We start from the raw sequence: 21,636 nt of genomic DNA, 5'->3' as shown, positions 1-21,636 counted from the left end.
CTGGTTACCCATGAGGTGCTGTGGTGGACAGAGCATCTCTGATCCCTTGCTGTATCGCCCTAATGAATCTGTAGGTGGCCAGAGGATCACCTCTCAGCCATCTCTTGTGGAGGCTGAAGAGGTCCAGGTCCCTCAGTCTCTCCTCATAGGGCTTGTCCTGTAAGCCCCTGACCATATGAGTGGCCTCCTCTGGACCCTCTCAAGTCTATCAACATCCTTCTTGAAGTACGGCGGCCAAAACTGGACGCGTACTCCCAACTGTGGTCTGACCAATGTCATACAGAGGGAAGTATCACCTCCTTGGATCTATTCGTCACGCATCTGCTGACGCACGAAAAAATGTGGTTAGCTTTGCTGATGATCGTCACAGTGACGACTCATATTTATCTCGGAGCACACTAGGACTCCCGAGATCTCTTTCCACTTCTGTGCTGCTGAGAGGGTCACTTCCCAGCCAGTCGATGTGCTGGATATGTTTGCGCCCTAGGAGCAGCACTCTGCACTTGTCCTTGTAGTACTGCATCCTATTGTGTTCTGCCCACTTCTCCAGCCTGTCCAGGTCCGCCTGCAATCGTTCCCTATCCTCCAGTGTGCACTTCACCCCACAGTTTAGTATCGTCCTCATACTTGGACAGAGTACACTTCACACCCACATCACTGATGAAGATATTGAAGAGCACACGTCCAAGGACCGAACCCTGCGGGACCCCACTACCCACATCCTTCCAGGTTGATACCGACCCATCTACTACCACTCTCAGGGTGTGACCGCTAAGCCAATTTGCCACCCACCAGACCGTGTACACGTGTGTCACAGGGTTGACACAACTGAATCCAACCAAGAGGTACAATGAAGCAGAGAATTATTTTTCATCATCATGGCCCAGATTTTGAGTCTCCACGTTACTCAGCGTCCCTTGATGTACGATACGTTTTCACCATCCCGCCCTAGAGCAGGATCTCATGGGAGACAGGTAAGACTTACTGTTCCATCATTTTACTACTCTCCTGTAGGACAGACACTCTTCATACTGGTCATGCAGATGCAGAAGCAGAATCCAAGTCCTGGCAAAACCTCAGTTTCTCTCTCATGTTGCCTTGTGGATAAAGATATTTCAGTCTTACTTAAACCCTTGATGCTTCCTCCCCAGGCTAGACTGTAAATCACAGGCCCTGAGGGGCCAGGCCTGTTTGCCCTCAATGGCCAGGATAAAACTAAATAATAAAAAAGTGGGCATTTTCTTCTTCCATGTGCCATGATCCAAGCACTTACTCCCATCTTGCCCGTTCATCCAGGCTGTTGACCCATCTCTCTGTTCCTGCCCCTCTCACCCCAGCAGCTGCCTCTACACCTCCTGCATATTTCACTCCCAGTATCTTCCTCATAGCTTCAGTGTCCCCTCTTCCCAAATTCCTATTTAAACAGCTACCCTTCACCTTACGTGAAAGGGGAATCTACCTCCTGCCCTCTAGCTGCAGCAGATCCATCGACTTTATCCACTCTGCCCTCTAAACATAACACCAAGTAACAGTGGCCACTGTGGCAAGTTGTGACTCACAAATGCAGGCTACTGCATTGGCTACTTTAGCCCCTGATCCTCCACAGTTAGCTTTGTGTGCTTAACTGAAGGCTAACAAGAAGCAAATGATGCTTTAAGCACTGCTCATCTGTACACCAACACCCAGCATGCTCTGCTAAAGCTGTGGTTTTCTTGTGGTAATGGTAGCTTAGCTGTGGGTCTGGAATGAGACTGAAAAAACATGGGCAGGCTTCTCTTTAGGATAATGAAGTGGATAATTAAGCGCTGCCACCTTCCTCAGATCTCACTCTTGGGCAGGAATGCTCAGCGTCTTGTTAATGCCAGACAAGGGGTACCTTGCGATCCTTGTCCTACTCAGCACTTACCCCTTCACTTACATGTGTAATATTAACAGTAAACAGCGTTGAACTAACTTACTAGATTTTTAAAAAATGGGTGTCCTGAAAGCAAACTGAGGTTCAGATTTGTACATTCCTGCAGCAGTCTAAATAAATAAAAAAAATCCCAGAGCAAGAGAACTATTCGATGGGTCTCGCCCCACACCATCCAAGATCCTGCTACTGAGGAACGATCGACACCCTCCAAAGAAACTGCTGCATACAAGGAGTTTATAAAACCCAAAATAGTTTTTATTCATATTCACTTCAGATGTTTGCCTCAACGAGACATTTTGCAAACATGCTAAGGCTACAAAATGTCTAAGTTGACAAAGACATGCAACGCTGACCGCTCAATAAGTCACAGCTATTACAGGAGCAACCATGCCCACCCGGGCCACTGGTCCCATAAAACAGGGATGGTGTACAGTGAGCATGGTAACGTACCACACAGGACTCAGTAACCTGAGGTAGGTCTCTTTACAGTAAGAAAACAATATTCTACACCAGTGCCACACCCTGATCAGCAGGAACCTGTTTAGAGTTAGAGAAGACTTGGGGTAGGGGGCTGTTTCCATAACAGTTGTGCAGGAGAGAAAACGAAAGGCTGAAGTACTATATAAGCTTAGTATAAATGAGCCATCTGAAGGGTTCGTGTTACATCTGCTAAGAAAAGCCAATCTAAACCCGTGAGGAGCATTAGCAGCTTCAAGATAAAGGATTCAGCTGGAGCAGCTCTGAAAAGACAGACTGTATCGCCATCCCCCAGGGCACGGATGTGAACCTGATGATTATTTTATTGTAGGTCATTCCATGAACATCGAGATCCTGGGTGAGAGTCAGATCAGCGAAGCAGGAAGAGCTTGGGTTAAAATAACTAAACCCTGTCAAGTTCTTAGGAAATGCTGCTGCATTTCTCCTACAGTACTAAGGACACTGTGCAGTCGTGGGATTTCAGGTGACCTGGAAGCGGTTTACCTCCCAAAACCACTTGAGAGATCATAGACGCCCCACCCTGGCAAAGCATCATGGGAAGCAGCAGCAGCTGCTGCCACTGCATCGGTGATGCTCCAAACCTTCTGGATAAGTTACGATGCAATAGTTATACCACAGAGCCCTTCCCCCTGCGCTAGACAACACGGATGGGACATTAAAGGACACTACTGCAAAGCTTCACTTCCATTCAGACACGTGGAAAATCCGGCACTATGAAAAGACCAATTGTAAGAGACAAAACGGTGTCCGATACAGCCTGAACAAAGCCGGATCTCCAGTATCGTAAACTGTACAAAAATGATAGAAAAGAATATGCACTGTTATTAATACAGTGCTCATTTTAATATAAAATAAACAGCTTACATTTCCACTGTAAATATAGGCTATATACAGAATTATGTATAGATATAGCTACATGTATAAAGCTTCATTATAGGCCTCTGATACATTTATAACTATGGCTCCCTGAGCCATTTGTAGAGTGCATTTAATAACCAAAAATTTAGTGTTATGAATATGGAATAAATACAGTAATAAAATCATGAAGAAGTCTTCTTCTCACAGGGATTTAAAAACTCTCCAGCTTGACACATTGTACTAAAAACTAAAAGATGAAAAGGCAATAATCTGCTTTGAGAATGAGGAGGAAGAGGAGCAGACCTGCCACAGGCAGGGAGTGGAGCCCCCAAATTAAAGTGTCTTTGTCCTGAATATTAGCCCTTGACAGCAACCTTGTTCTCTGCAGCAGCAAACATGGCGGAGAAGCGCGAGTTCTCGTTGGCCAGGAGGGCAGACGGGGTGTCAAACTCCACTACCTAAAAGCACAAGGTGAAAGCGCATGAGTGAAATCCAGCAGAAAACAGGTTTGCGCGCCTGCTGCAGCAATGTCATAGCAGTGAATCTGGGCGCTCCAGCAATGCCAGTGGAATCCTACCCACGGCAATGTGGCCTACCCCCATAGTGGCAGGCACAAGGCACCCTCCATTTGCTTAGAGTTTTGGTGCTAATTGGGCCAGAGACACTGTTCTGTGGGCTGAAGCCTGCAGCAGGAGAACCCCTGGGGTACATGCCCACCCCTCTTTCTAGGTCCTACTTTCAGTCTACGAATGGCATCTGGTTTTGGAAATAACAGTTTGTTTATTGGGAGATGACAAACCCTTTGCCTCCCCTTTCTTTTTTCCCCTTTCCACTTCATAAAACTGGTCCCATTTTTTCTTCCTTTGTACAAAGGCCTGGAGACAGAAATGCAGAGTCCCTGGCCAAAGGGCACCACATGACAACACAACAGATAAGGGGCGAAGGGGACACCATGGCAGAACTGTTAAACCCTCTTGCTATGGCTCCAGAGGTAGAGTTTGAGGCCTGTGACAGAGTCATGCCCAAGGCCACTCCAGTCAACCCAGCTGCATGTGGATACCTGGTCATTCAGGCTGGAGAGTCAAAAGTAACTAGACGTGATACCAGCCCTATTATTCCTTTGTGCGCCTTCTCCATGCTACCCCAATGGGCTGCTGGGCCTTTGATCTTTCTAACAGGCAGACCAAGAGGAAGGAATGAGCAAACTGCCTCTCAGCGCTTCAAGTAACTGTTCCTCTAGCCTCAGTGGCCTGGGGATGCTCTCTCCAAAGCCAGGCAGCAATCCATGAGCCAGCTAGGAGTGTTAATGGGAGTGCTCCCAGCTCTCTTGCAGCCCAGGATGCAAGAGTAAACCCTGACTCTTCCATTAGGGACACAGTCTAGCTGGCAGAGGCTTGCAGCAGCCTGCACCAACCAGGCTGTAGGTGTCTGCAGGTTGGCAGGGACTACTACCCAGCCACGGGCAGCAAGACCTGATTACAGGTCTGCCCAGAGGACTGGGCCAGCTGATGCAAGTAACTGGCTGCCCACCAGAAGCTAAAAGGCTCCCAGGGAAAAGAGCCAAATGGGATTCCAGAGTGTGGAGCAGAGGAAACAGGAAGGCGGTTGGGCTGGAGTCAAGCCTGAGCTGAGCCGTCCTCCCTGCCTCCCAAGAGAACACACATGGGAGATCCAAGCAGAGGGATGGCGTGTTGACAAAGACTAAGTGCTGGAGCGAAACCGAGAGGGAGATAACAAGTGAGTGGTGGCACAACCCGGCCTGAAGACTCTCGTGGGTCTGGCAAAAGCCCCCTGTGGATTGCATGCGTGTTTCCCAATGATCTGTTTCTGCTGATTCCTACTGGGGTTTGCTCCAGGGGAAGCGCTAATAAACAGGGCTGTAAACAAGCATCAAGGACTGTTCTGAGCTGAGCAAGTGATTCCCCAATCCACAACATATGCAGCAGCCTCTGTGCATCAGTGGCTGTGTATGTTAAGGCAGGAAAGGAATGGCTTAGGGGGATGTGCACACAAAACTAGCAGATGTAGGAGACATTAAGAAAAAACAAACAAAAAAACAAACAAAAAACACGTTGGAGAAGAGACTAATGCACAGGTAGCAAACTCTCAGTGGGGGTGGGAGCCACTTAGAATAGTCCAAACAAGGCTGGACAAGATGCTGGGAGTGGCCAGTAGACAACAAACCTACATTGAATCTTGCAGCAGGACCGAGGTGGAATCCAATGGGTTTTCCCCTTCCAGTTTTCCTGGCAATGTTTCCCTGGGTTTGAGTTTACCATTTACAGTTCCCCTATGTAGAAACTTGAAAGGCTCTCTCTTGGGCTCTGTCCATCATTACAGGATTGCACAAAGGAAAGAAGCCTTGAACCCTAATGAGGAGGCAGGCATTTCTTCCCCCCGTTGCAATTAACCCTCCAGTGAAGCTGTCTAAGTAATGAGCTAGCTCCTACAACCCTGTTTCTGAGGGGTACCTCTCTGGAGGGTGAAGAGTTTCACTCCCTTTGAACCTGTCCCGATAAAAAAGCCCTTATTACCAAGGAGGTGAAAGAATACATAGCCAAAAGCATGGCAGCTCAGCTACACAATCAGCACCAGCAAACGGGTTGCATCAAGGATTGTGGCCACAAAGGCAAAGCCCTGCCACTTGCCTGTCCTTGTGTTAGCACCATGATCCGATCAGAGCCCAGTACAGTATGCAGGCGGTGAGCAATTGTCAGCATAGTGCAGTCTGCAAATGCCTCCCGGATAGTCTCCTGAATCAGCAAGTCAGTCTCTGTGTCCATAGCAGCTGTCGCTTCATCCAGTATCAGCACCTGAAAGGGCAGATAAAGGAGGCTGTTTATGTCCTGGATAACTTGCTTCACTCCAGTGCAGAAGCACACTCAGAGGGCTGGAGATACAGGGATGCCTCCCTTCCTAACTCCTATGATAACCAGGATGACTAACAACCCTGACAAAGCCTCTTGTACCTGAGCAGGACCCACTATTCAACTCCCCTTTCCACACTTATGCAACTGCTTTGGAAACACACACCACAACAGAACAAGAGGAGTCAAGGAAGTCACCACTCTGGGGCTGTGTACCTGTTCACTCCTCCAAGGACATTAATGCTGGTGCCTGCCTAGTCACACCTCTCTAGCTTATTTCACACATGTAGCCTGAGAAAGGAACAGATTCTTCAGCTTCTCGCTTTGTCTAGCTTTACTTAGCCCAAGCCCATCCCATCATGACCGGAGAGAGGTGACAGCACCTCAACTGTTTTTGTGCAACTTGGTCCCCTTAGTCTGTGCTTCCTGTGTCCATAGGAGACCTGCCACTTGGAAACACTCTTCTCTTCCTGCAGAGCTCTGAGGAGCCCACCACACTCCCCTCCAAGGCTCTGCGTTGCCACCTTTCTGGAGTCAGCCAATATTGCTCCTTAACAGACACCAAGGGAATAGCAGTTAAAGCCCAGGCATCCTCTTTTTCTCCTCACATGCAGACACTAGTCTTTAATGGCATCTCACTAGCTAGGCTACGCAGGGTACGCACAAGAAAACACAGAATGCAGCAGGGAGAAGTGGTGATCTTAGGTGCCTTCTAAGCCTGCAATAAATCTGATGCTTTTGAGTGGGGCAGAGAGTCACCAGGCTGATGGAAGTAACCTTCCTCAGAGGCAGACAGGAAGGCCTCAAGGCTCATTTAGTACAAGGCTCTTTTCAAGGAGCAGGGTCCTCTTCAAACTCCACTTGGGTTGGACTGACCAGAGCTCTCTCAAGGTTTTGCTTCATTGATAATACTGAGCTTCTCCACCAGGAGCAAAAGCCTTAATATTTTGCAGCACAGAATGGTCCCACCTTCCATTTCTGAACTTGTATTTCAGGATACAGTGAAACGAAAGTCAACCAGCTGGAGACGTCCCACGATGCAGTTACCACCCTCTCCCCAGAGCTTCCCCCTCATTCTTCCACTCACCTTACAGCGACGGAGCAAGGCTCGGGCTATGCACAGTAACTGTCTCTCTCCCACAGAGAAGTTCTCTCCGTTTTCAATCACTTCACATTCCAGTTTCATGGGCAGCTGCGCAATCTGGAAGGCAGAAAGGCAAAGAGCTTTAGACCACTGCGCTGATTTGCTGCATCACCACCACATGAAGGAGATGGGGCCTTGCTGATCCTATGGACATTCAGTCTCAGCCGAGGGCAGGCAAGTGCTCCATTCATCACCTCCCTCTTGCTATGGTGTCTGGATGCTGCCCTCTCCATCCTCAGGAGAAGTGGAGCATACTAAGGAGCGCACTAGGCTAGAACCCATCTAGACAGAGCTACCAGACCTGCTCACCTAGCAGACAGCCTGGCTGAAATGGCTCTGGCACTTGATAAAGGCTACCGTGCACTGGCACTGGACTCCTGGACCAGAAGGGCTACACTAGCACAACTACATCACTTGGGGAGAGGACTGTTGAGTGAGGTAAGCTTAAAATAAGGCAACACGCCTCATTTTAAAAAACTTACAGTACTTTCAAAAGTCACAGCAGTCTGAACAGACCCTCCCGACAGCCTTCCCTGCCAAGTGCAGAGAGCAAACATCCTGCATCCAAGTCAGGCACCCAAATGCCAGGTAATCTAGCCACAGGCAGAGAAAGCAAGTGACACTGCAATCAGACTTGCTGCTGATGCCAGGAAGCAGGCCAGACGCAAAGGCCCTCATGCACACACAATCCCATCACTGGGAGAACAATTACTCCTATGGCTTGTAGTTTTGAGGGTGGTTAAACACTGGAATGTGGCCTCTAAAAAGAGGCTGTGGAATTTCCATCATGGGAAGTGGTCTAACTTGGAGTGGTTTAGACAGGACTGATCCTGCCTCGAGTCAGAGGATGGTCTAGATCATCTCCTGAGGGCCCCTCCAGCCTTTTTTCCCCCTATGACTTGTATATCATACTAGCTCCTGGGAACCTAGTCATGGACCAGAATCCTAGTGTGCCAGGTGCTACAGTAAGAAAGATGGTAGCTTCTCCAAGGAGTTTACAGTGTAAAGCATACAAAACAAAGCACGCTCTCCAAAAAACAGCCAGGAAGAAAAATAGTTCATTTCCCTTTCAAAGACTTTCAGGTGAAGTGGGTAGTAGTGAAACATCCAGGTGAGACCTCCATCATTTTCTCCCCTCCTTGTTTGGCTTCTGCCCCCCTTCCTAGCGTGCATCATACTTACACATTCTTTCATGTGAGTCCTTTCCAAAGCATCCCAGATTTGCTCCTCACTGTACTGGTTGAAAGGGTCCAAGTTTGATCTACAGGAGAAAACATTACAGGAATCATTCACCAATTCAACACTGAAGGGCAATACTGCAGTGACACTCACAGTGGCCTCCTGCAATTCACACCATGAAAACCAGATCTTCCCGGTATACCAGAATTCAAATGACCAAGAAAAGGGAAAAAAGCACAAAGATGCAGAAGTACAATGAAGAAGTAAAGAGCAGAGGTCATATGTAAAATGACCTAAGCCAAATAACCATTCCCAACTCCGAGGGTCTCTCCCCAAGTTCAGATTTCATGTGCTTTTGGCAGCATGTGTTGTGTCGCTGTTCTTGTGTTAACAGCAGGTTGAATGGTTGTGCTAACAGATAAGAAAAGTCTTAAGAACAGCACCTGGCACCCAGCTCTCTGCAGGTTTGGCTCGTGTTTCACAGATCAGGTGTTTTTACCTTATCATTACCCTCACAAGGTCAGAAACAGACTTAAAGCATGAATAGGACAGGAAGGAGGCAGGAAGCCACAAAAGGATCAGGTGAGATGACCTGCTGAATGCTACAAAGTTAAGTCCTCTGCAGAGTAAGGAAGCCTAATTGTCTGAGGCATTTAAATACTGGACAAGCCAACAAGTCAGACACAGTCCTTTGACCCACCCCCATCCTCATCAATAAATTAGGTGACTGTGGCACTGATGCCAGCACAGTTGGATGGGTAAAAAATTGGCTGATGGGGCACACCCAGAGAGTAGTGGTGGACGGGTTGTACTCAACCTGGCAAGATGTGAGCAGTGGGTTACCCCAAGGCTCAGTCCTCGGGTCCGCACTATTTAACATCTTCATCAGCGACTTGGACAGGCAGTGGAAAGCACGCTGTCCAAGTTTGCTGATGACACTAAGATGTGGGGCGAGGTGGACACACTTGAAGGGAGAGAGAGGCTGCAAATAGAATTAGACAGCCTACAGAAGTGGGCAGATGAGAATAGGATGGGGTTCAGCATAGACAAATGCAGGGTGCTGCACCTTGGGAGGTGGAATCCACAGCATACATACAGGCTGGGGAGCTCCCCACTTGAGAGCACAGAGGCGGAACGGGATCTTGGAGTCATTATTGACTCCAAGATGAACATGAGCCGCCAATGCCAGACCGCAGCCAGCAAGGCCAGTCATACCTTGTCATGCATCCAAAGATGCATCTCAAGCCGGTCCAGAGAGGTGATATTCCCCCTCTATCCGACTTTGGTCAGGCCGCAGTTGGAGTACTGCATCCAGTACTGGGCGCCACGCTTCAAGAAGGATGTGGCCAGCCTGGAAAGGGTTCAGAGGAGGGCCACCCGCTTGGTGGGAGGGCAGCAGCACAGGCCCTATGAGGAGAGACTGAGGAACCTGAACCTGTTCAGCCTCAGCAAGAGGAGACTGAGGGGGGATCTAGTGGCTGCCTACAAACTCATCAGGGGAGATCAACAGCAGATAGGTAGAGCCCTTTTCTCCCCAGCACCCCCGGGGGTGACGAGGAACAATGGTGATAAGCTGATGGAGAATAGGTTTAGGTTAGAGATCAGAAGGCAATATTTTACAGTTAGGGTGGCCAAAATCTGGAACCAACTTCCCAGGGAAGTGGTCCTCGCCCCTACCATGGGCAAATTCAAGAGGAGGTTGGATGATCACCTGTCTAGGGTCTAGTGAACCCAGCATTCATTCCTGCCTGTGGCAGGGGGTCAGGCTAGATGGTCTGTTCAGGTCCCTCCTACTATGAAACTATAAGTCCATTCAACCTAATCACCCTTACCCATCTCTACTGCTAATGGTCCTACTAACCTCACAGTGCCACTGAACAGCACCGGCTCCTGGGGGATTATTGAGAGTTTGCTGCGGAGATCTGCTAAACCGATGTCATTGATTTTCACCCCATCAATTTTTATGCAGCCTCCAGACAGTTCAACCAGACGGAAGAGCGCCATTCCGAGAGAGGACTTCCCTGGATGGTGAGAAAGAAAAAAATATATATATATCAGCTGGAGTTTCTGTGGACCAGTGAGCATTTTAAAAAAGCACAGTAATAATTTGTTTAAAGGAAGCAGAATATTTTAAAATGTCAACCTATGTTTACTCCAAGCAGTGCTGGGAGATCCAATCCAGGCAGGGGTGGGATTCGCCTCTAAGCCAGGAATGGGCAATTATTTTGGGCAGAGGGCTGCTTACTGAGTTTCAGCAAGCCATCGAGGGCCACATGACAGGCAGCTCAGGGCAGATTGATATTAATTTTCTAAATATTTTAAGGGGTCCCATGGGCCACATAAAATGGCCTGGCAGGCTGCATTTTGCCCACCCCTGCTCTAAACTAAGTGCCACCGATTGCTCATTTGGAAACAGGAATTCTTAAACCTACTTTTCATCTGCTGTCAGTCTTCTCTAGCATTGGTCTGGATGAACACCTTACATATTACAGCGCTCCCGAGATGATTCAAGCTAAATCTGGCCCTCACATTGGTCCTAGCAATTGCCATTAAGTCAATGAAACTGGAATGAGATTATTTAAGGCAGCATTCTATGCTGTGCAACTGATTTGAATGCTGGAAGAGGTGATAAAAGCATGTTAGCTGAGGAGTAGCATGATCTCTCCCTCTTTTCAAGCAGCAAAATCCTTTCCCTGTCTTTCTGTGGATCCCACTCACACATGTGAGCACCCTCAATGGAATCCATATTTGGAAGATCCACAGCTACAGCAAGGTGAGTAACGGTTCCTATGCACCTCCCAGCTTGTCCAAACACCTTGGAAGTGCAGGGAAGCCTTTTCACAGTGATGCACAGGGTTTCACACCAAAGAACTGCTCCATTAGATCCCTGAGTCTCTAACCTCTGACCTGACTGGACACAGCATCTCCTCACCTGACCCTGTCCGCCCAACGATACCAATCTTCTCCTTGGGTTTGATGGTAAAGGACACCTTCTTGAGCACCAGAGGGAGGTTCTCCCGGTAACGCATCTCTGCATTTTCAAAGGCAACTTCCCCCTCCTGTGGCCAGTCCAGAGGGGGAGCTTTATTCTTAATTCGAGCTGGAGCTTCCAGAGAAAGCGTCTGCAGAACAAGAGAAAATAACACAGTTTCCAGTAAGGTGAACATGGGCCAACGCTTCAATGCCATTTGCAGCAGGGGCTGGTTTCCTCTTGATGAAGACTTTCACAATTCTTTTTCCCTTGCCAAGTTCGGACGCTGGGCTGAGCCCTGGTAATTAACTCTGAGTGGTACTCTGCACTTCACACTATAGGCAGCCCTATATGCTGCTCCAAATCTCACCTTCATGAGCTATGAATGGAGGCAGTGCAACTGAGTGGATAAAAAAGGGCCCTGGACAGGGACTCAGTAGACCCATGTTTAAGTCCAACTCAGTTGCTGGTTTACTGCATAGGCCTGGGCAAGTTAATTCCCCCATCTGTAGTAAAACAGGGTAATGATAGTGACCTCCTTGGTGAAGCACTTTGAGACCCAGGGATATAATGTCCTATGTAAGAGCCAAGGAGCATCACTATTAACAAGCAGAAATTACTCAAGTTCTTGGGAGCCGGAGGGGAGATTGCAGAGCCGCTGAATACAGAAACTGCCCAAAAAAAAAATCACTGTTCTCCTGCAGTGCTACCAAGTTCCATGAAGCTTCTTTCTTCCCTATGTTTACTATGGCAGGGCCATGTGTATGCTCTGACTATTAGCCAAGTAGCATCTGTGCACATGAAATACGTACAAAGGGGATAAAATACAAAAGCCTGGAAGGTTTGGTCCCCAGGCCCTGCCCACCTACACAGCTATCCAGCTCTGCTCTTCACTGCTGCACTCCAAGCTGCTCATGTGAGAACCTTTGCTACAGAACTGGTAGTATCACATTAAACAGAAAAATCTGAAAAACAGATGCAATCTTGGAGAGACCCGTTCATCTGCCGCAAGTTTAAAATGTGGCAAATTGCCACTTCCCACAGCTCTGCCCCTTACTGGAAAGCAGAGATTAAGCTGGCATTTTCGAAAGCTACATAATGTTCGGAGGGGGGAACTGCCCTAACACAACAGCACCACATTTCTTTGAGCCTGGTGCCTCCACTGAAAGAAGCCAAATCCTGGACTTCCTAGGAACAGGAACTGCTGGCAGCACAGAGCATCTTCTAGCTTGCAGGCGCACACACACACGTCCAGCCTCCCCAACAATCAGAACTGCTATGACAAAAGATGTAGAATGCCAATTATGCGGCAGCAAGAAGCTGGGGTATGTAATGGTAGGAAAAGTCAAATATCCTTTTATTACAGAACAAAAAAAACACAGTTCATAGCACACTTCCAGAGCCAAGCATGGAAGAAGTCCCAGAGAAGCTTTGTTCAGTGCTGAGCCAGGCAGGACAATACACACCACATGTACAAGAAACACCCTTAACAAGCAGGGTTTTTTCACTGACGATTTAGCTGTGATATATACTCCCCACCCCCCCTGCCCAGTTAGATCCTCCACAGGACATCCCAGAAATGGCTTGGGTGGTAACCCACCATATAAAACTTCCTCCCAGTGACTGCAGGAGTTCAGGTTTCTTTGTGCATCTTCACAATCAGTGTTTCCTTCCCTGCTCCATGCACAGTGCAGGACAGCAGATAAGATTTGGAGCCTGGAGCTGCCAAAATGACATCTCTATGAAAGCAGTTTGCTGAACTACTCAGGGTCAAGTGCTCTCTACTACTCCTTAAAAGGCCCAAAAGAGGTGGCAAGATCTGAGTCTCCTGGTAGAAAGAGTGTTCATGGGCCAGGGAAGAAAAGCAGCAATTCAGATGCTTCTCTTGGCCCACTCCTCCCTGACAGCCACTCAAGCCACACTGCAGCACAGACAAAGCTGTGGAACAGGAGTTACTGCTGGCGAGGGCAGCAGCAACTCGCTATACATTCAGCAATACAAGTTTCTCACACTTGCAAGGAGAACACATCAGCTGTCCCAACTCCTTCTTCCTTTCAGCTGTCAAAGTTCTCAGCAAAAAAGAACTCCTCATTTTTCAGAGTGCATATGTTTACAGCAGATGGCTGCTGCTTGGAAAGCAAGACTCTTAATGGGAGACAGCAGCACGGGGCACAGGGTGAGCAGCACAATCAAGTGGGTGAAATTCCATGGGTTAAAAAAAAAAATTGTCCCATTTGGTCTGGGAAAGAGCACCACACAGAGACGGGACACTGCCCTAAAATACTGCCATGGATTCCCATAGTGCCCCTTCACCCCACTGCGCGCGCGCACCCCCCCCGTTTCATTCCTTTCTACTGCAAACCCTTGCAACTTTTGAATATCTTATTAGGGTTCAGTCCTGCCAGACACTAAGTTTCGTTACCAAGCAAACGGATCTGGGGGCACCAATTCTGTGAATTTAAGCGCATGCTCGGTGTAAAGAAATCATTATTAAGAATATGCACTGGTGTTTGCAATTTCAGGATCTTATTTTCTGTTCTAAAACAGGTGTCAGTGGAGACATGCCAGCTCCCCTGTCACCCTGAAAACAGGACCAGCAGTGAAGAAATGCAGAAGAAACAGAGAGATGCATCAATGCCTTACCTTGATGTAATGATCGATCCTCTCCACTGAGGTGAAGCGAGCCTCTGTTTCTGAAGCCAGTCTGACTGTAAACTGGAATAACCCTGTCAACTGCAAAAATAGAAAATAGAGGTTTTGAATCATTCATTTCACAGAGTTTTACTGGATTCATTTATTATTAGCAGATATAAGAGTGTCAGCATGCCACATTAACTTTGATGTCTTGATGTAAAATGACCCTGTCTGTGACAGTTTAATCCTTGAAAATAACCTTGTTGTCCATGGATCACCCGAAGAGTCAGCAGGACAACTAAGTACCCAAAGTAGGTGTCCGATAGGTAGACATTTAAAATGTCAGTAACGAGCTCTTCATCTGGTGCCATCTCACCACAAGGGGGCAGAAACCCCCCAACAATGGAACATTACCCAAGCTCTACAGGCATGAATTGTCAGGCCAGAAAACACTGACACTGATTTGGTTAGCAAGCTGTGTTACTGCTCTACAAAATATGCTGGAAAATAAAATGCGTCATGTGACAAAGGTCCAAACACATTCTACTGTATCCTTTAATTTCTAATAACCAACTCCCGGCACACAATTCCTCCCAACCTGTTACTTAGGGTGCCTACAGACATGCCCGTTTGCGTTCTAATTACAACGCGTTAGAGCAGACAATTAAAATCGAGGCTGCCCCACAGTCTAATTGGAACACTCCAGCATCGCTTCACCATCAGGTGCATTTAGCCCCCATGTTTCAAAATGGTCACAGAGATGCTTTATCTAAACCTTGCTGGATGTTTTACCTAAAACATCCTGCAACCATTCTGAAATGTACAGCGGCTTAATCCATGCAAAGGTGAGCTGTTTTAATTAGAACAACTGTCCCGGAACCACTTTAACTAAAACCCTGATCCCTAAGCACCTGCATAGCCGCCTTAATTCCCAGAAATGGCCAGACCCAGGGTTACTAGTTCATTAGTACTAGATTCAATCTTTCTCCCCCCTCCCACAATGCTGCATTAAGGAAATTTTTTACCGGGATATTATTATTGCTGCTGCCTGCTCTCAAATGCAATCGAGTTAGAGATTCAGGAAGGAGAAGACCTCACCTGGACAGCATAAGAGATGGCAAGCCCAGCATAGGCAGGAGGAATCTGCCCATGCATCAAGACAATCATCAGGCCAGTGGTTGTGATGAGAGCAATGCTGATAATATCCAGTCGGATGGCCAGCCAGCGCATGGCACAGCTAAACAAGTAAAACGGTGCTTGATTGTCATCCAGCAGTTCTTGGTACCTGGAAGCAGATAAGGGAGTGATTTACAAAGGGGCAGTGGTATCTCCCTTGAAGCTTGGAGACTGGTACTTGGGAATCTACATATCTGGATGGACTAGCCTCGATTCTTGCCTACCACACAGAACAGTCACAAGGAAGGGATTCACAGATTTTATCCTGTGACTCATGAATGTGGGAAACCCACTGACCTTTGTGGATCTCCTCAACCAAAAACAAACCTACAAGATAAGGTTAGCTCTCCAAGAATACTCAACAATGGCCTCTCACAGGGTAGTATTCTGGCACGGACACTTTGTAACATCTACATATAAGTGATATGTCCTACACATAACTGCAGAAATGTATCTATGCCAATGCTATTGCTTTGACCACACAAGCAATTTTTTTTCAGGATACTGAAGCCACACTGAACTCTTGATTTATCAGTAATGGCTAAATACTTCCGTAAGTAGAGACTATGGCCAAATCCAACCATGTCCATCATCTCCGCATTCCACCTTGACAAACTGCAAGGCACATAACACCCTCAACATCACTGTTTGTGGAGAAAGAATGCATCACAACCCGACTCCTACCTACTTTGGGGTGACCTTCGACTGCTCCCTAACCTACTATCATCACCTCTGAAAGACTGTCATGACTGAACATCATCCAAAAGCTCACCAGCACAAGCTGTGGTGCAAAAAACTGCCGCCCTCCAAACTTATGCCATAGCCCTGGAGCTTCTCAACAGCCAAGCACTGCGCACCCAGCTGGGCCTCAAGTCAACATACCGAACTCATCAACACACAACTCTACTCAGCAATGAGGACTCTCTCTGAAACTTGGATATCAACTCCAGTGCAGTGGCTATCAGCACTTCCAAACATTACTCCTCCCTCTATATGATGGGATGCAGCAACATACAGAGAAATAATGCGCATCAACAATAAACCAGACCTTTCCATCCACAGAGACCTTCAAGATCTCCCAACTCATCACATGATTTCACAAAAACCTTTCTGAACATGTACCAAGCACCTCCTACACCACAACGCTGAAGAATCTTGGAGGAAAGCTTTGGCAGAAAACACTTTCCCAAATAAACACCTTGTCTCCGATCCAACAATGCAACAACTGGGCTTCAACCTTCCATGGAGCATGCGGACCCTTAATAGGATACACACTGGATGTGGCCACCTACTGTACAAGTGACACCTAAAAACCTCACCTGGCTGCAACTGTGGAAACCCTGACCAACCTGTGGAGCACATAACAACATCCTGCTCCAGATACAAGTTTGAGGGTGACATCCTGGAGTTACACTCGCTTTCCAGCAGGGCACTGGCCTGGTTGGAAAATTTGTAATTACAAGTGTGACAATAGCTCTTGCTCCTAAAGCCATATGAAAGGAAGGCCAAGAACAAAGCTTACATACGCAACAAAAAAGCCATAGGGAGCAGATTCAAATCCACAGAACAGCAACTTTTTGCTACGCTAACTGGACAGCATTTTCCAGGAGAAACCCAACAGCTTCGAATTGTTTCCTATAAAATCTACAGTGTTTCAGAATTAAGAGAGTAGACACAGTAATTTTAAAGAGATGTTTCCTAAGGCTTGGGGTACTGATTAAGTCTCTGATCTATCATGGCGTGGAAATTAACAGAAGGTGGTGGTGAAGCGGTCACAAAGCCAGCTGTCAAGGTTTTCAGATCCCAAGACACTGATTCACGCCAACCCTGTCTCTTGATAAAGAACTCATAGCTGAACAACTGTGCTGACCTGTGCAGGAATTCCTGTCCTTTGTTGTAGGCATGGATTGTGGAGAGACCCTGTATGCTAGATGTAATGTGAGATAGGAACGGGGACTGTGTGATGTTGTCCAGGCGCTTCAGCTCACGAATAAAGACTCTGGAAGACAAGGGACAGTTTTCAATGATTCTCATAACCATCCATATTGCAGTATACCAACATGAAGCACACAATGTCCTTATTAACAAGCACTGTTGCATTTACCTAGACACAACATGCAGGATTGTGAAGAGGACAATGAGGGGCCCAACTGCCATCAGGAACCATGGGAAGACCCCAGAGATCACCCCCACGCAGAAGAACACCAGGATGACATTCTGGATGAACATTTCAGCTTGAAATGGCAAACGAACATCAACTGGAGGAGAGAGAGAGAGAGATTTGTGGAATGTGAAATGAAACAATCTGAATAAGGTATGATGTTTGGATCCTGCTATCTGCAGGGATACTGCTTTCCATGACTTTTTAAATTTTTTTTTAAGGTGTAACATCTTATACTTTTATGGGTGTTTTTGTCTTCTACAAACTGACAATCTTCCAATGCTCCTACCTACCAGGGAGGCCTCTGCTGTAACAATGGCCATCAGTCTTTCCTTGTCACTTTCCATTAAAAACTAACAAGCAGTTTTGAGTGGGAACAATACGTGGCAGGTTTTAACAACCAGCAGCGTCAGGACTTAAAATGGAGCTCCTGCAGCACAAGCCATGCTGAGCTCTCAAGCCCCACCAGCCTTCTGCCCAAGCAGTAAAAAGCTGCTACTGCACCAAAAAGTGAATACTGGTTTTGCTTTTGAAAGAGCAAATACCAAAGAAGGCAATGAGTTCAATCCCACCCCAAAAAAAAAACAACAGGGCACTCCCAGTGCTAGCTGCTGCCAGCCCAAATGCATTGTGTTTACCTAAGAAAGTGGCTTGCTGTATTTTAGTTTGATCCAAATAGTCAGATTTGGGGGGTTTCCACTCTCAGAAGGCAGCCTGTTGCCCAACCCTCATTACTGAACTGCTGACTTCCACTTTTCAAACTTGTGGGATGTCCTCCTCTTTGCAGCCAGTGAGGCAAAAGCAGGAAGGAGGACTCTGCCCTACCATTGCAGACAGAGGGCCATACCTTCATCCATATCTTTGGAGAACCTATTGAGAATCCGCCCAGTGGGCGTGGTGTCAAAAAACTTCATGGGACTACGCAGAATCCTTCGGAAGAGTTCGTCATGGAGCCTGGAGGAAGCTCTGAGCGTTCCCTGGTAACACAAGACAGCGGGTTACTGTGTTTAACACCACAATGATCATTTGGTTCTCCACATCTACAAGTAGCAGCCACTGGGTTTATGCTGCCACACAGTGGCAGAAAGCCAGCGACTCGAGGGAAGTTAACAATGAACAAGGAGGTAAGCCCGGGTGATGGGTTAATGGAAGCCCTGAAGATGAACAAAGCCCCTCACATATTAAAACCAAAACAAGGAATCTGGGACCCCAGCAAACGGGAAGGAGGGGGAAAGGGGCCTTGGCACCTACCTTGACAAAGACAATGCCACGAACAGCTTTCAGAATCAGCATGACTCCCATGGACAGCGCATAGATGCCAGCATAGTAGGACATGTGAGGATTATCTTTCATGCTGCTGCTCACAACCGTCTCGTTGCCCAACATCACAGTGGTGTTCTGGGTAAAACCCAAGGGGTCAGTTACACGGTTGTTCAAAACAGGAGCAGGCCCGAAGGCCTAACACGCCTGAGGAATTCTTAAGGAAAGCTTCATTACATTTTATTTTAAATTTTGTTTTAAAGCCCCGATGGCCAATTTGGAATGGCAAACAGAAACATGATCCGAAGCAGAAATCTTCTCAACGCCTCCCAAAAAGGTGATTTGCAACTCTCAAAGAGAAAGCTAAGGCCCCTTTGACTTTGGGCTGTTTTGCATACATTCATTAATGCTGCATGACTTCACCTCAGCTGAAACAGGTCTCACAGTACCCCTCAGCCAGGTTTCGTGCCCATTATATGAGGCACTGCACAAACGCACACAAGGATGCCTCCCTCTTGAAAGGAAGGCTGGCTGAAGCCACATTTCCTGCAGCTGCATGCCAAACTGAGTATTTAGCTTATAAATAGGATCTGTCAATAAACCCAGATCCCTTTTTCTCCCCCCTTTAGTAATTCAATGCCGTCTAGGCTTTAGATAGTTTGAGTGTTGTTTCTACCATAGTGCACTACTACATGCCTAGGTACATGACACTTCATTTTCCAGCGCTAACCCTCCGAGTATCAAATATTCCCTCTACTTTATTATCTTGAATTAAAACTATGACACAAAGTCACTGTGTTGTCTCAATCAATGCAATGCTTGCACCAAGCGACTGTAGAAAAGCGCTCCAGCAGGTCCCAAGCTTCAGACTGAGCCACACACTCATTCCTAACGCAGTCCTGAACTAGTCCTTTGGCCATTTCAACGTATCCCTCTAACTATATCAGGGGTGTTTATGCAGCACAATCGCAAGTTAAATTTTGTCCAAGGAGATGTAATAATCTACTTTCCTGCTTTATACGGGAACTACCAGAATGGCTGGATTCAGGGGCCCAGTAGTCTAGTCCTGCATCTTTGACAGTGGCCAGACAACAGAGACTTCAAGAGAAGGTACAACCCCCCCGCCACAGCACATATGAATGTATATGGTTACCAGCTGTCTCCTTCAAGGTCTGATCCACAGCCATGATAAAATTAAAGACTGGGTTGAACCCAAAAGCATGAAGTTTTCACTCCTTCCAATATTAATGGTTATACCTATGGACGTTCCTGATACCCATGTTAAATACCCAGGCATTCTCTGAAATCTTATTTTAAACAACATTTAACAAACAAAATCACATCATCACAAATCTACCTAAGTGAACTGCGTTTTTCCTAATTTACCCTTCAGCAAACATGAATATCTCAAAAAGCTTTTCCTAGCACAGATGTTAGATTTACAGGTTAGTAATGTCCAGCCTTTTTTCTTGGAATCTCTTTAAATAATGGTAAAAGCCACTGTTTTCCAGCCTCCCAAATACTTGTGTGGTTAAAAAAATAAATCTCTAGTCTTCTGTCCCACACATGTTACTCTTCAGTGTTTACTACACCTTTACCTGGGACTTGCTTACCAAATGTTTTAGTAATTTCAAACATCCCATTTTTCACATAATTACACAAACACGCCTATGGTGGCTGGGCTAGTAACACTCATTTTTTTTTTTTTTTTTTTATTAAATACAGGGTTTTCCCCCCCGCAGTAACCAGTAATTTTTATGTGTCATTCTACTATGCTGATCCTTGTATCTTCCTGTCTTCCAATATATCTAAGCACCTCCTAATCTTTGCTAGCCTTATCTCTTGTGCAAATACTTGGTTTCTCTCTCCTTCAGCTGATTTTTTTTTAAAAAAAGAGAACAAGGCTCCAGGGTCGTGCTCCCTGTAATTTTTTTGACCAAGTTTCTTGCGGTTCATTCAGCACATGTTGTCACACCTTTGACCAGAGGCAACCCCGAGAGATCTCCACTGAAGCTCAGAGAAGAATTCTACATGATAGGATGCACCGAAGTCCTTACCAGCAGAATGCTGAGTGCCAGCCGGGTTTCATCTACAGCTCTCTTGCCCTCATGCACTGCCCAAGCTATTTCATATACTCAAGTGAAAATTTTCAACTCACCAAAATGTGTTTTTGGCTTCCAAGTACACTCATAATCTAAACACCTCAGTGAAAAACATTTGGAACTCTCCTAGGTCATTGCCCCTTCCCAAATTGAAGAAGAGCTTCTTTCAGATCATTGCCTGGGGAACCCATGCAAGCAGACTCCTTGATGAAGTGCTGTTAGTCTTAGACTCATCCCAAACAATCCCAAGGAAGTGATCCCCTCCCTGCCCCATTAGAGGCTTAGAAGAGGATAGTCCTCTTACTCCACTGCCTTGCTTGATCCAGTAGCTCAGCCACCAGTTGCTGAATGCTGTGCTTCCCACATTCAGCACGAATAATGCCATGATGATCAGGAATGCAAAGGGGCCTCCAGCTGCCTGGATATAGATGCCATAAACAGACCAGGGGACAGAGCCTTTGCCCTTCTCTTCCAACTGCACTAGTTGACCTATAAAAGACAAAAAGGGGGAGATCAGAAAGACCGAGGGAAAAGTTGCCCATAAAAATTTACACTGGGGGCTTATGTCAAATGCATTTTTCCTGTGCTAGTCTACTAAAATGTGGACAGCAGTAGACAGACTGTCCTGTATTTAATGGACAAACCCTAGAAAAACCAGAGCTGGGAGGAACCTAAAGAGACCAGTTTAGGAGGCTCAAGGCAGGACCGTGCCTATCTAAACTGTCCCAGACAAAGGTATGTCAGCCCTAATCTTACATGGTCCCAGTTGTGGGAGCTCGATGCCGAATTATATAGGACTGAATTAAGCACAGGCTCAGACCTGTTCAATTTAAAACTTTTATTGTTTCACAAAGTCATAAACTAAAGGAGG

General features: G+C 46.8%; 1 protein-coding gene across 2 annotated transcripts in view; it reads right to left on the bottom strand.

The window, feature by feature from the left end:
* Positions 1–2,145: 2,145 nt before the first annotated feature.
* ABCC5 (ATP binding cassette subfamily C member 5) overlaps positions 2,146–21,636 on the bottom strand; it is a 66,971-nt gene continuing 47,480 nt past the window's right edge. For both annotated transcript variants that reach the window (XM_019532839.1, XM_019532840.1), the window contains exons 18-30: positions 21,070–21,254; positions 18,655–18,801; positions 18,251–18,380; positions 17,347–17,500; positions 17,113–17,241; positions 15,165–15,351; positions 14,076–14,165; positions 11,394–11,583; positions 10,323–10,482; positions 8,465–8,543; positions 7,226–7,339; positions 5,920–6,084; positions 2,146–3,729 (exon numbers count right to left, since the gene is read on the bottom strand). In XM_019532839.1, the coding sequence (XP_019388384.1) occupies positions 3,628–3,729; positions 5,920–6,084; positions 7,226–7,339; positions 8,465–8,543; positions 10,323–10,482; positions 11,394–11,583; positions 14,076–14,165; positions 15,165–15,351; positions 17,113–17,241; positions 17,347–17,500; positions 18,251–18,380; positions 18,655–18,801; positions 21,070–21,254 (1,832 nt within the window). In that variant the 3' untranslated portion in view covers positions 2,146–3,627. The remainder of the gene's footprint in view (positions 3,730–5,919; positions 6,085–7,225; positions 7,340–8,464; positions 8,544–10,322; positions 10,483–11,393; positions 11,584–14,075; positions 14,166–15,164; positions 15,352–17,112; positions 17,242–17,346; positions 17,501–18,250; positions 18,381–18,654; positions 18,802–21,069; positions 21,255–21,636) is intronic.

This window comes from Crocodylus porosus, unplaced genomic scaffold (assembly GCF_001723895.1).
Source record: "Crocodylus porosus isolate Cpor-Errol unplaced genomic scaffold, CroPor_comp1, whole genome shotgun sequence".
Taxonomy (NCBI): domain Eukaryota; kingdom Metazoa; phylum Chordata; order Crocodylia; family Crocodylidae; genus Crocodylus; species Crocodylus porosus.
This window is presented reverse-complemented; position numbering and strand designations above follow the sequence as displayed.